The sequence below is a fragment of the Phoenix dactylifera genome, chromosome 4 (genome assembly GCF_009389715.1).
Source record: "Phoenix dactylifera cultivar Barhee BC4 chromosome 4, palm_55x_up_171113_PBpolish2nd_filt_p, whole genome shotgun sequence".
Classification (NCBI taxonomy): Eukaryota; Viridiplantae; Streptophyta; class Magnoliopsida; order Arecales; family Arecaceae; genus Phoenix; species Phoenix dactylifera.
Genome location: NC_052395.1, coordinates 2,604,118 through 2,618,822, shown reverse-complemented (window position 1 = coordinate 2,618,822; position 14,705 = coordinate 2,604,118). Strand labels below are relative to the sequence as shown.

The following is a 14,705-nucleotide window of genomic DNA, read 5'->3' as shown; positions in this document are numbered from 1 at the left end:
AAGCATCTTTATGTGTGCAATATTTTTGTAATTGTTACACAAATGAATTGCTTAGATGATATCTTTAGACTCAATCCAACTTAAACTTCTATAGCAGCTTATATCATATATATTGAACTGGGATTAAAGAATGCATTGTGTGATTCCTTGCCATTTTAAAGTCACGATGGATAGAAAAATAGTTAAATCATCCTATAACTTCATAATAAAGTCCTTCCACGTAGCTTATGTTTTTTTTTTTTATTTTAGAGTAATATGTTTAGCTTATATCTTCCATTAAAAGCTAATCTTGTCGATTATTCTATCAGCTTGATCTAATATATATGCCTAAAATTAAAATACTATGGCCATAATTTTAGCATTTACCCATCTTGAACAACCGCTGTGCACTCAAAAAAGCATTGGTCATTACCCATTGTTGTGGTTCAAATTTGGCCCGAGGGTGACCACGCTGGAGGAGCCGAGAGAGCTACCAGAATGTCGAAGAAGAAGACGAACCACCTCCCACGCGACGGCGTACCTGCACAAAGCTTCACTGGTGGTTCCGGTGAGGGTCCTCCGACGCTCAAGTTAGAGTGGATTCTTTTAGATAGATTCCAAAAGTTCCTTAGGTGTTACTTGATGGGGCTATTTATAGTCCCTGTAGAGGTACCCAGGTGGTGGAGGTATGGCCCATTCTCATCATGAGAAGAGATGGCTTCAAGCCAGATGGCGCACGGCTAGAGCTTACTTGAAGCGCACGGTGCAGTCCGTTCTTGTGAACGGTAGGGCGTTGACAGTCGTAGTAGGGTATGGCTGGAGCGGTATGACGTTGTTCTTGATTATTGTTGGTCGGCAAGTAAAGCTTAGCGCGGAGGCGTTGTAATTTACGACCATATAGGCGGAAGTAGGTAGAAAGAAATGGAAATCAGAGGTTGAGGAAAAGGCAGAGAGAGGAGAACCTTCGTCATGACTGATTGTGGTCATGGCTGTGGCCGATCGTGATGGTGCCAAGACATCGGCCATAACCAAGTTAGTTTTTCCCCCTTCCCCACTCTTCCTCCTCTTCTTCTTCTTCTTCTTCTTCTGATATATTTCTTTCTTTTTTGTTTTGATTCCCGGTTAGGCTAGATCCAATCGAATAGGGCATGAATAATAGAAGGGTGAAAGAGATCAAAGACTTACCTAGCTCTGGAACGGAGCTATGATGTTTCCTCCGATGATTCGGCGGTGGTGTCGAGCTGGGGATACCTTCTTCTTCGGTGCCGCAGCTTCACGTGCCGGCCTCGGAAATCAGTCCGGCATATCAACCTGAATCGCCGCCTTAAAAGCGGAATAGTGGCAGCCGTCTCTTCGAGCACTGGAGCCCCATTATGAAGCCGCAGCTCAAAACCGTCTCGAAAAAACTGCCGCCTGGTGCCTTCATTAAAAACACCCAAAAGTGCCTCTTCCTCTTCTTTCGAAACGACAAAATAATTTGAAACCGCCTAATCTCGTCAATGTGACAGAACTAGCTACTTCCTTCGCCCGAGCTCGAAAACGGCTCGAACTTGCAAGTTAGGGGGTAGTGATGGGGGGAAAAGTGGATCACCCAATGCATAGGGTTAAAACACCCAAATCCGATAGTAAGCCTAGCCTCGGCGAACGTGATCTTAATAAGCATGGTCTCGACGAACGTGATCTCCGTAAGCATGGTCTCGGCGAATGTGATCTCGGTAAGCATGATCTTGGCGAGCGTGATCTCGGTCTAGACTAAGCAAAGCTTGATTGACCTCGAGGCCAAGAAAGACCTAGTCAGAAGCTGAGACCAACCCCAACTCCACCGAAAGTCAAATCGATCTCTAAATCGGAGTGTCTGCATAAAGAAGGGGTCACCAAATCCTTCATATTCAGGATCAAATTCCGCAGTCTTCGCCACAATAGCTGTCAAATTTGAATACTTGCAATCTCAACCGATTGCCAGCTAGCTTGAAATTCCGTGCCATCTAAGGTAATTTATTTAATCCTAGATTTGTGCAATCACATCCGATTGCGAATAACCGCCACACCCCCTCCTATAAAGAGGGGGGAACTTCGGGGAGAGAGGGATTTCTACCACTGGACAAAAAAATTTCTCAATTAAAATATCTACAAACCCTCTCCGACTTAAGCATGAGAGGGCTTTCGCCGGATCCCCTGGCCTGGGCTTCTTGCAGGTTTGCCGAAAACAACCATCCGCCACCGCCTGCGGCAGAAGGTCCTCCTCATAGTTCGCGATCACCTCCGGATCCGATTTCCAGCAATAACAGTTCCAAACAAGTTTTATTATTAATATCAAGGTGTCTATTTTGACTAGGGTATCAATTTGTATCACTAGAAAAGACTCATTAGTATTATATGCAAGTATTGTATCTTTTGTTATTTGTTGTGGTTCAAATCTGGCCTGAGGGTGACCACGCCGGAGGAGTCGGATGAGCCGCTGGAGTGTGGAACGAGAGGACGGGGGCCACCTCCTGGGTGGCAGCGAACCTGCACAAAGCCTAACCGATGGAATTCCGGTGAGTGCCCTCCGACGCTCAAGTTAGAGTGGATATAGTTGGTCCAGCCAAAAAAAAGTTCCTTAGGCGTTACCTGACGGAGCTATTTATAGTCCCTGTAGGGGCGTCCAGGTGGCGGAGGTATGGTCCGTTCCAATCATGAGTGGGGATGGCGCACAGCCAGAGCTTGCTTGTGGCGCACGATGCAGTCCGTCATTGTGAGTGGTAAGGCGTTGACAGTCATAGCAGGGTATGGTTGGGAAAGCAGGGCATGGGCCCTGGTTGATATGTCGTGGCTTGGCCAGCAAGCAAAGCATGGTGCGGTGAGGTTGCTGCAGGGCATGGCCGCAGCATGTGGACGACGAGGTCGACGTTTTGAGGTCGGCCTTTTAGGCTCGGCCTCCTGAGCTCGATCTTCTGAGGTTGGCCTTCTGAGCTCGGCCTTCTGGGGTGGGCCTTCTGAGATCGGCCTTCTGAACTCGGCTTGGCCAAAATTAGGTGACTTATGCCGAAAAATAAGACAATCCATTTTGCCCCCCATTGTTTGCCCCTTGACTTCCGAATTTGAGGTGTCTTTTGGCTCGGACGAAGGAAGTAGTCCGGTCGTTGATTGTCCTGTAATATAGCCAAGTATCTATGGAGATGTATGTGCCGAGTAGGATATATCTCGTACAGTTGGAGCTAAGGGCTTTAGACCAAGCTGTCCAGGCCAAGCTAAGCGGCTCTGCTCCGAGGTCGACTTCAGCGGCCTTCTTTGGCTTGCGGTCGACTCCACTCAAATCAGGGCGCGTCGTCGCAGAAAGCATCGAATGGCGTCGAAATGGCGTCGAATGTCATCGAAATGGCATGGAATGTCGTTGAATTGGCATCGAATGTCGTCGAATTGGCGTCAAATATCGTCGAATTGGCGTTGAATGTCGTTGAATTGGCATAGAATGTCATCGAATTAGCATCGAAATGGCATGGAAATGACGTCGAATATCATCGAATTGGCATCGAATGTCGTTGAGTTGACGTCGAATGTCATCGAATTAGCGTCAAAATGGTGTCGAATTGGCGTTGATCACTTAGATGAGCTCGAGAGTAGAAGAGCTTGAGCATTTAGATGAGCTCGAGTACTTAGATGAGCTCGAGAGTAGAATCCAGCTCGGGGGTAAGCATCAGCTCGAGAACATAAACGAGGGGAGGGGGGGCAATGTTGGAGATGGAGATACCCGTAGGTCGGCTTTTGCATTCTCTGACCTTGGAATATGTGAAATATTGAAATTATTTAAAGTCGAAGTAGCGTTCCGTACCTTTTGGAGACATATTGACAGCTCCCGAGCTTCGAGGTTCCTTAGGACTTGGCTCAGCATCGGCTGAGAGTCGTTGGAGGCTGTGAGGCGGCAGGCGTTGAGCTCTGGGCCGCGCCACTGTCCCCCGAGGTTGAGGAGCAATGATCATGCAGGATCCATAGCTACCCAAAAATATTTTCTTTTGCCAGACCAGACCCAATCTTGTTGTTGCCTTGGTTGGCCAAGAATGGCGTTGTAGGCCGAGCTGACTTAGGCCACGAGAAGATTTAACTTCATAGTACTTTCTTGGGGTGGAATCTTCTATGAATCTGGCTAGAGAAGCGCTCATCCATTGGAAGGCATTACAAAATAAGGCGTTAGCCGAGTTTCCATTATGTACTAAAATCCTTTTTAAAGTCTTGTAATGATAAAGAAAATAGCTACAACGTTATCATAAAGAGGGCTTAACGCCCTTTTGGTCTTCATCAAAAAAGGAGATGACTTTCACAGTGCACGGATGCTTTGAGGAAGCTCCTTCTTTCGAGCTCGATGTTTCAGGTGCCTCTACTTGCTTGCCCTCTGATGGTATTGATGATGCCTGCGAGAGGTCGGTTGTCATTCCGCTCCTCACACGGCACTGGGTTTTGTTCCTCGGGTTCTCTTCTGTAGGCCCGATCACGGACAAAACAACTCAACCGACCTCGGCGGATATGTGCCTCGATCTCATCACGGAGCTCGTGGCAATCCTCGGTATCATGGTCGCCATCTCGGTGGAAGTGGCAGTACTTTTTCGAGCGCTTCCACGACTCTGTCAGTCGCATCCTCAATAGAGGTCGGAGGTAGCCCTGACCCTCAATCTCCATGAGGATCTTTGCTCACGTGGATGTGAAAGGAGTGTATGTCTGAAACTTTTGGAGGGGAGACCTCGGGCGAGCTAGGCTTTTGGGCCAAGGAGGCTCTTTCTTATGCCAGAAGAATCTGCTGCTTGGTTGGGAGCGCTCCTTATGGCGCTTCTTCTGCATCATGGCATGTCGTTCGGCTGCCTCCCGCCGAGAGGCCATAGCTTCCTCAACCTTGGCGTACTTGCAAGCTCGGGCCAACATTTCAACAAAGTCGGTGGAAAAACTCTTCTCGATGGAGAATAGAAATTTATAGGATCGAGCTCTAGTCTTTAATGCCGACATGGCGATTGACTGGTCGAGATCGTGAACATCCCATATGGTCGAGGTAAAGCGATTGATGTAGTCTTTTAAGGATTCTCCTTTCTTCTGCTTGATGGCGAAGAGAGAGTCTGAGGTCCAGCGCTGACGACGGCTAGCGGCGAAATGGGTGGTGAGCCGCCTGCTCAGCTGCTCAAAGGAGAGAATCGAGCTGGGCTTTAGTCCAGAAAACCAAAGACGAGCTGCCTTGCGGAGAGTTGCTGGGAAGGCTCTGCAGAGTAGAGCGTCTGTGGCCCCTTGGAGTATCATAAAGATCTTGTAGCTCTCCAAATGATCCAGAGGATCGGATGAGCCATCATATGGCTCAATCTGTAACATCTTGAACCTCTAGGGGATTGACTTATCCACAATCCATAGAGGGAATAGAGACTCTGTTTTAAAATCGAGGTCGGCGTCTCGCTTCGGGACTCGGTCTCGAAGCGTCTGTATCTGCCGCTCCAAGTCCTCAACTTTTCTGCCGAACTCGGGCGGGGCTCCTGTTGTAGCTCGGCATAGGGCAGACCCCACCTCAGATGGGTACTCCTGTGCTCGAGGCGTCAGGCTTTCGGTGCAAGCTCTCAGGATAATGGATGCGCAACAAGCCCTCCCGTCTTGAGGGTCGAGCTCGGTGGGATCTTCGGTGGTGGCGACGCTCTATAGAAAAATGACGTCGCGAGCGGCATCCTAAGGACTCATGCTCGTGAGGAAGGAGTACAGGCTGGTTTTCTACTTGCTGTAGGCCTTGAATAGCCGCAATGAGTGCTTAGACTTGTTGGACAAGCAGGTAAAACTGCTCCGGTTGGACTTGAAAAATTTGGTCCGCCGGTTCTGCAAGGGATGGACTTTGAAGCGAGTTGCCGAGAGCTGGTGCCTGACTCCTCGATGCATTTGAAGCTCCGTGACCCCTTAACCTCATGATCACGACTTAACCCCTTCCTCTAGTGCCAAATATGTTGTGGTTCAAATCTGGCTCGAGGGTGACCACGCCGGAGGAGTCGGAGGAGCTGCCGAAGTGTGGAAGGAGAGGACGGGGGCCACCTTCTGGGCGGCGGCGGACCTGCACAAAGCCTCACCGGTGGGGTTCCGATGAGGGCCCTCCGACGCTCAAGTTAGAGTGAATATAGTTGGTCCAGCGAAAAAAAAGTTCCTTAGGTGTTATCTGACAGGGCTATTTATAGTCCCTTTAGGGGTGTCTAGGTGGCGGAGGTATGACCTGTTTCCATCATGAGTGGGGATGGCGCGCAGCCAGAGCTTGCTTGTGGCGCACAGTGCAGCCCGTTCTTATGAGTGGTAAGGCGTTGACAGTCGTAGCAGAGTATGGCTGGAAATGCAGGGCATGATTCTTAGTTGATATGTCGTGGCGTGGCCAGCAAGCAAAGCATGGTGCGGTGAGGCTACTGCAGGGCATGGCCGCAGCATGTGGACGACGAGGTCGGCCGTCTGGGCTCGGCTTTCTGGAGTTGGCCTCCTGAGCTCGGCCTTCTGGGGTTAGCTTCCTGAGGTCGGCCTTCTGAGCTCAGCTTGGCCAAAATTGGGTGACTTATGCCGAAAAATAGGACGATCCATTTTGCCCTCCATCAATTGGAACATTATCTGAAACAAAATCAACACACCATCAAAGATATTTCAATCTTAAGCATTATTTTAAATACCAAATTTTAGAGCTAATGACTTAAAATGATAGTTAAGAAAGGCTTTGGTGCATGGGCTCATACATTGATCTATATACATCAAGCACAATTGGATAATTTGCCCTATCTTTTTTGCTTTTTCAAAAATTTCCATCAGCAATAAATTGCTATTCTACATAACTCCAGCGCAACAACAAATTCTTTCTATCAAAATAAAAATTTTCTATAACTTAGATATTTAGTGATTAAATGAAATTTCAGATAGGACTTTTCTTAACTAATAAGACCGGTGTATTATATGCGGACCCAACTTCACCACTAATAAAACTATAAAAGTATGCAATATAATATTGACCATCAAAATTAACAATGCCTCAAATTGTGGAGAATATGCACTTTCAATGTTTACATTGCTCATCAAGAATGTTGAAAAAAAATTCTTTAGACATGACATACCAAAAATAAATTGAAATGTAGGAGAAGATTCGCATGACCATGGATAAGAAACGGTCCTAACAAATGTTCTTTTTTTTTTTTTAATCTTATAGCAAAATAAAAAGAAATTTCGTGACCTCAGACAAGTGTGCCTTGGAAACCCTGTGCAAGCGTCCGGAAGAAAATAAGATCTTCCGTCGGCGTAAAGTTGGGGTGTGAGCTGGACTCGCACAGTCTCCTCTCCAAATCGGACCCGCTGACTCCACCACGACTCCTTCGTGAGCGTGCTCGGTGACAAAGCATCGATCCGATCGACCGAAGCCGTGCCTCCTTTTCCGCTATAAATACCCCTCAAACCCCGGTGTTGCCCTTCTCTCCATTCTATTCCTGAATAGGGGAAGAAAAGCTCCGTGCCTACTTTGGGGTTCCATTTCTTTCCCCTCGGTCCCCAAAAGAGGCTTTCTAGGGTTCGTCAGGTTCCAGCTCCTCCGCCATGAATCCCGAATAGTAAGTTCTTATATTCTTGCAAAAGTTCCGGAGATTATGTTTATCTAGGGTTAGCTTTAGCTTGCTGATCTTGACCTGTTTCCTTCTAGGCTTAATCGTTCTTGATTGCTTTTTTGATTCCATTTTCTTGTTATTTTTCCCTGTTTCGTTTCGTTTACTGGATAAAATTGTTCGTGCTTTTTGATTAAGGAGTGGATTTGATGCGATTGCAGTAGCTTTACTTGCGAGTCCTTGGTATAGTGGTTTTCTCGAGGGTGCTGAGTGATGTTATTCCTAAAAGTTATTGTTGGTATTTAAACGAGCAAAAGTTTGCAACAGGAAAAGAAATTGAGAGGCGTGTTGACGTAAAGGACGCCACAAGTGGCATGTAGTTGAATCACGGGTTCATCTGGTGTTTCTTTAGTGGAACCCCTGAATACTTGAAAAGAAGAGTTGAACAAGCACCGATGTAAATGAGCATGGAGGATGACTTCAACTATAAATGCATGAAAATACGTTATAGTTATAGTGTCTGCGTGTTTGTGTTCATTTTCATCAAGATTTTATTAGTACACAGAATTCTTCATATTCCTTCAGTAAGATTGTTATCACCTTTGTTGCCCTGGTGATATTGCAAGACAAATTAAGGACTTCTTTATGCCCCCCCCCCCCTCTCCACTATCGAAAGAAAGCAAAGAAACTATATCAAACGCTCATAACTGTAGTAATCACTGAAATGTTTATTTAGTCGAAGCAAGACAGTCAACTATCTGAACAGGACATTGTCCTTGATGAGAGGCTTCATTGAATGAGTGTTATCTTTTAGGTTTTCCTCCATACAGATTTTATAATCAGAACCAGTTATCCATCTTAGATTCACATCGTGCCTAGAAAGTCCCTACAAAGTTCACATATATGCAGAGATGCAACTGGATCCAGTTAATGATAATGAAGACAAGGCCGCCAGCCGGTAGGGTTACATGAGGTTGTCAAATTTACTAAGCCATATCTGAACCATCACTTCAGTTGTGTCCAATTAGGCAAGACATGATGTACTCCTGATTCCTGAATGATGAATATTTGTTTCGAGCTGTTTGAATCTGTATTGGGTCATGAGAAGAAGGTGACATGTGTGGTATTTTTGTAATTCACCAACATCACCTCTTTCCAGAATCTGTTGCCTCGAGGTTTATGCAAGTTGAACCTTGCTGTATCACATCAATGCGCTCGAAGATCCTTGATGTCAGCAAGGCCCACCACTGCTGCCTCCTCTTATTCACAATTGCTAACTACCTTATGGGGTTCTGGTGAATTTGCACCTAACCACACGACAAAAGTATTTTGCTTATTAGGATTAGAAGGTGCTCAAAGATGTGAAAACTGGTTTCATTAGGTACTGCAATGAATGATGTTGTGATGCCACCCTTTGACCTTTGGAATAAAGGGACTCATCAAGCAATGAAAAGAATAAGGTTCAAGTTGTCTGATCATATGTTCCAGCATGAAACAATTCAGATACTCATTGTTCTTGCTATCAGCTTGAAGGAATTGATCATAGCTAAGTAGTTAACCTTGTTTTTTCATATTTCTAATGGCAATATCTTTTTGGATGGATGCTTTAGGATGGCCTAGTAATCCAAAACAAGACAGCGAGGAGGGAAATGAGGCAATCTAGTAATCAGTGGACTACATCAGTGGTGTTTTTAGATCTCCAGAAGTTGCAAATGTTTTGCCGAAACTCCTGCTTGCTCTTTCTTTCCTTTTCAAAAAGAAGAATGTTATCAAGAATGCTATAGGTGGTTAGGCATTATGGTGCTCCCTGATGCTCTTAAGGGGACTGACAACTATGCTTCTTAAATAGAGAATGCAGAAAAAGAAGCGCTTGTTCAGTCAGGCAAACCATCTGCAGTTGGAGACCCATAAGTTAAAAAAAAACAGCCTTACTGAAAAGGCTGGTGGGTTTCCTTCGCTTCCCCTCACCCCAAAAAGATCACAGAATAGCTAATTACAAGATCATTGCAACGCATATGCATGATGGATGTTTCTCTAAATCAAGGCAAGAGCTCTAAAGTATATAATGTTTCACTATAATATCGTTCCGTGCTCATAATTCCTTTTTTTAACATTTTAAATATCAATGGTGATATTATCAAATTCATAATTAATATCTTAGGACCTCCATCAGGACGTGGGAGGAATCAGATACTTGATTTCAAACACACATACACCGTGAAACTATGAGAGAAAATAGAAAATCCAATTGGATATTTATATTTATGTTCACTTTTAGCGCCATCCTAATGGTGGATCCCTTATTGAAAACCACTTCCACTTCTAGGCCAGTCTAATTGTTTAATGAACTATGTACCTATTACTATATGCTGTGCTCCTATCTGGCCGCATTATGAATACACTAACAGTAGGTTCCTATTTTAAACATGTGAATCATGTATTTGATGTTTCTCAACCATATGTGCTCAAAAACACAAAACATAGAGCACTTTCACAACCGTTGGATCATTTTATGCGAAACACATCGACGTTTTATTTTTTTTCTATTAACAGACACCATCTACCATGACAGCCTTCTGAGTCCTGACTGTTTCCCAACCTTCAATAGCTAAGCAACACATATATTGCAAGAGTATAGGAATCATTCTATGTTATAACCTTACCCATCACAAAATATGCAATGTAAAAACTCTCTCAATGCATAACAAACCTGCCAAAAACTGTATGAATGCAGTACCTGAAAGTGTTCGAAGCATAATTTCTAATATTTTGTTATAATAGTTATGTGGCTTTTAAGGCATACAACTTCAATAGGCAAGGGACTACACCTATAGCGATGCTCTTATCTCGCAAAAGGAGCACGCTTAACCTGTTTCATGAGAGGAGTGGTTACTGGAAATTGACAAAGTGAGATGCTTCCCAAGAGAAACGGGCATGGTTGACACAGTGTGACTTGCAACAAGAAATAATTGTCTTGCAAATTTTTCTTGCAACTGGGTCTTAGGATAAAAATTAGTTCAAGATTATTGCCTTTTTTCTGTTTCTTGGGCATCTTGTGATTGATGAATCGTACCTAGCTGGTCTTAGTCAAGGATTATCAATGCCCCCCTTCCTCATGTTCATGTTACTTTTATTTTTTTTCTTTTATATTATTGACGACAGACACTTTATAAATATATTGGCATTTTTTAATCTTAATAAAACTAGAACTTTCTTAAATGTCGGTAGTCTTGGAAAATCAGATAGAAACAACTAAAGTGTTCCTACATCTTTTGCCAGGCATTCAAAATAAACATACATTACGTCCTCTCTTTTTTTTTGTTTAAGAACTAAGTATATGAAGAGAAGAGCAATTCTAACCAACTTATGCATTTTGCAGTGATTATCTTTTCAAGCTTCTGCTTATTGGAGATTCAGGGGTTGGAAAGTCATGCCTTTTATTAAGATTTGCGGTGAAAATCCTTGCTTATTTACCTGAATTATTGCATGTGCCACTTATTAAAATTCGCAGTGTACATCTTTTCTTATTTTTATCCATCTTCATTATTCTAGTATCTTACTGTTTTTATTGCTCTGGTTTTTGTGCTTTTCTGTTATCCTTTAGTTTAATACCCTTCATCTGCCTAAGAACTTTCAGAATGGTTTAGGAATATCTACCAGCATGTTAATCAGGTAAGCAACCTAAGTGAAAGGTCGGCACCCACTATTAAGTGTCCTCAGTGATTCAGCTGTGGAGGGCAATTTTGAGTATCTCAATTATTTTGATGTACAATTATCGAAAATTTTGGAGAATTAGAAAGTTACACGTACCAGTTATTACTTTGGCAATACTTTTTATGGTGTAATAGTAACTTCAAAAAGATAGCATGGTTAGCAAGATTCTCAAGCACTGGCCCATTACTACCTCAATCTAACACTTTTTGCTTCTTTTTGTAATGTTCATGTTTTAAAGGGAATCTTTATCCATGTTTTGGATAGTCGAAACTGTGTGCAGCATTTGTATTGGTTTCTCTATCATTCTTGGCAAGAGCTTGGATTATTTACAATCTGCAAGGCTGTAAACTGTGTTTTTAATCTTTTCAGCCTAGAGCAGTCCCATATGGATCCCTACAAATCAAGTGCATTAAATGGCTACAAGGCATGATTTATGTGAACTACTGCTGAATTTATGTTATTTACTTTAATCCTCTGTTTTATCGGATAGTTTGTCTTTGCCCCCCCCCTTCCCCTCCCTCTTTCTCTTGGCGGGGAAAGGGTGTGTGTGGTTGCTGTGCATACTTATGGTCCTGAATCTGGTTGTGCCTCGCCACTGATCTTCAACTCTGAGTTGTGAATTTTAGTTCTTCTAATGTCTCGTTCTGATGCTTTTGAGTCGGTATGCCCAAACCCACTTGAAATTAAAAAAGAATTGGGAATGTTCTTTGTTTTCCTTCACTAGTCATAATCCATCATGTGTTGAGATGGGTGTGGCAGTACTTGTTTTTCTATTTATACAATTGAACAAAATTGTAGCCTCATGTATATTCTCAAGATAAAGATATTGCTTCAATAAAAGTTATAGGTAAAATTTTGCATCTAATATATTTCTAATTGCATGATATGTAGTAATTCCTGTGCTAAAGGATTTTTATGACATGAGTTTGTGCTGTTATCAAATGTATGGCAGGGTGATTTCATCTGTTGATGTCTGATCGGTATGCATGTCCATGTGAATTTATGAAGCCATTATCATGCATGAAGGTCTGTGGTGAGGAGGTTTACTTTTTTCTTCTTTTTGTGCAGGATGATTCATACTTAGAGAGTTACATCAGTACTATTGGTGTTGATTTTGTAAGTATGATTTTATGCTCTAATGTTTCACTCTTTACTTTCCGTCTGTTCTCAACGTAGTTACCATTATCTTCTGTCTCATTAGAAAATTCGCACAGTGGAGCAGGATGGGAAAACCATAAAACTTCAAATCGTAAGTAAGACCTCTGTTAATGTCTGCCGCGAAATGTTTAGTGTGTTTTGATCTTTGACTTCTTTTTCTTCTTCGGGATTTAGTGGGATACAGCTGGACAGGAGCGCTTCAGGACAATCACAAGCAGCTATTACCGTGGTGCGCATGGCATCATTGTGAGCTCAGTTATCATATCTCAATTGTCATATATTCCAATTTAGTGTGCCAAAGTGCTTTTGGATTGATGATCTGTTTTTGGCAGGTTGTTTATGATGTAACTGACCAAGAAAGTTTTAATAATGTAAAGCAATGGCTGAATGAGATAGACAGGTATGCAAGTGACAATGTGAACAAGCTTTTGGTTGGAAACAAATGTGATCTGGCTGCTAATAGAGTGGTTTCCTATGAAACTGGGAAGGTATATGTTGTATATGTTGCTAAGGTTCTTTTGGCTAGTTTCTATTATTATGCAATGTGTTCTCAAGGATCAGGCAAAAGCTACTTATATTTTCTCATATGAGGTCGTCACTTGATCTCTTTGGCAACTAATAGTATCTAGTCTTGCTGCTTCTAAGGCATTTGCTGATGAGATTGGGATACCATTCTTGGAGACCAGTGCCAAGGATGCTACCAATGTTGAGAAGGCATTTATGACCATGGCAGCAGAGATAAAGAATCGGTGAGCTTCTACTACTTTTTTATTTATGTCAGCAAGCTCTCCATTTTCTTCTTAGGGTTCTAGATGATCCTCGGATACCATAGTATCTTGATGCACTTGAATTGAATGTTGACCATACAAGCATATCATCCATAACAATACATAACCTAGTGATGCCTATGTTATTGTAATTCCAATTATAAATACTGAGCAGACTTGATAACCCTGCTGAATTTTTGGATGCAGCATGGCAAGCCAACCAGCTATGAATGCCAACAGACCTGCTACTGTACAAATGCGAGGTCAGCCTGTTGCCCAGAAGAGCAGCTGTTGCTCTTAGATTTAACTTCTTCCTTCTCAAAGGCAAATGTTTGCCTTATTGATCGTCCCTGAAGTTGCAAGTTTGGAGCGGCAAACATTGTGGGTTATTGGTTGCTTATTTTATGTGTAAATGATGATGAAAACTTTTAGAAACCATGCATGGTTTGAACGTGTGAGAACAGACACATTTACTATGTCCGTTTAAAACAAAAGCTGTCGGTCTGCAAAGTGGCAAAGTTCTCCTAGATTCGTGAAAATTATCATATGCTTATTATATGGTGTAAATGGCCATGTGCTGACATGGTCTTAAGTATGCAAAAATTTTGCTTCTTAGTTCGTATGTTCTACCAGCTGTCCTTTGGTGTTCATGTAGTGTTCTTATCCGTTGTGACAAAGCCTGCTCTTGGATATTAAGTCAGACTGCATATTTCAAATATACTTGACATGTTAGTAACTTGCTGATGGATTTGCCTTCTGCATCTTCGTTACTGCCTGTGGTCAAAGATTTTATCTTTCAGTTCATATGTTCTACTTGCTTCGTCTACCTGGCGTTGTCAAATGCTTTGGATACATGGAGTGCTCTGTTGTGACAAAGCCTGCTCTTCGATATAGAGGGCAAAACACCCACGCTCTTTGTATGGATGAAAAAAAACTTTTTAAGACTGTTACACAAAGCATTCTTCAAGTTCCTCTTCAAGGTATTACACATGATAAATCCGTTTATTCTGAGGCACGGTAGGGAAACAGAGGTGGATGCTGGGTCATCATATAAGATGCTACCTTATCGTAATACGGGATGCGGCTGCGCTGTTAGCCAGAGCTTCAAGTAGCCTGGAAGGGCCTCCAGATTGCATCAGCTCAAAATCATTAATCCTCTGCTCTATGAGATTCAGCTGTTGTCTCATGCATCAGTCATGGATTGGAGATTATTCTCCAACCCTTAAGGATAAATCATAGACAGGGCATGGCTTGTCAATTGGCTGTGTATTTTCTGGATCCTAACCCTCAGTTCGCTCCATTCCGATGGAAAATAAAAAGATTTTTTTATTAAAAAATCCCTTGGTTTGCTCCATCCTATCACAAAAATGCACCGAATACCAATTTGTTTTTTATCCAATTCTTGCTCCTGGTTTAGACATATTCGCTAGGGACATTGGCAAAATACTTCCGAGCTCCGTGTTCGGGTGGGTAGCAACTCTAGGACATGAGAATTCTCTGTATTCCAACGAAGCAGATTATCATTAGCTCATTT

At 43.0% G+C, this 14,705-nt stretch overlaps 1 protein-coding gene across 2 annotated transcripts; it reads left to right on the top strand.

The window, feature by feature from the left end:
* The first annotated feature begins 7,195 nt into the window (after positions 1-7,195).
* Positions 7,196-13,889, top strand: LOC103712942 (ras-related protein RIC1). Of its 2 annotated transcripts, none has more exons than XM_008799656.4 (8): positions 7,196-7,541; positions 10,912-10,984; positions 12,315-12,362; positions 12,448-12,495; positions 12,579-12,650; positions 12,737-12,892; positions 13,050-13,153; positions 13,379-13,889. In XM_008799656.4, the coding sequence occupies exons 1-8, from the start codon at positions 7,528-7,530 to the stop codon at positions 13,470-13,472; spliced, it is 609 nt and encodes a 202-aa protein (XP_008797878.1). In that variant the 5' UTR covers positions 7,196-7,527; the 3' UTR covers positions 13,473-13,889. The 2 variants fall into 2 exon arrangements, with proteins under 2 accessions (XP_008797878.1, XP_038981232.1); XM_039125304.1 differs by lacking the exon at positions 7,196-7,541 and adding an exon at positions 9,533-9,576.
* The last annotated feature ends 816 nt before the right edge of the window (positions 13,890-14,705 follow it).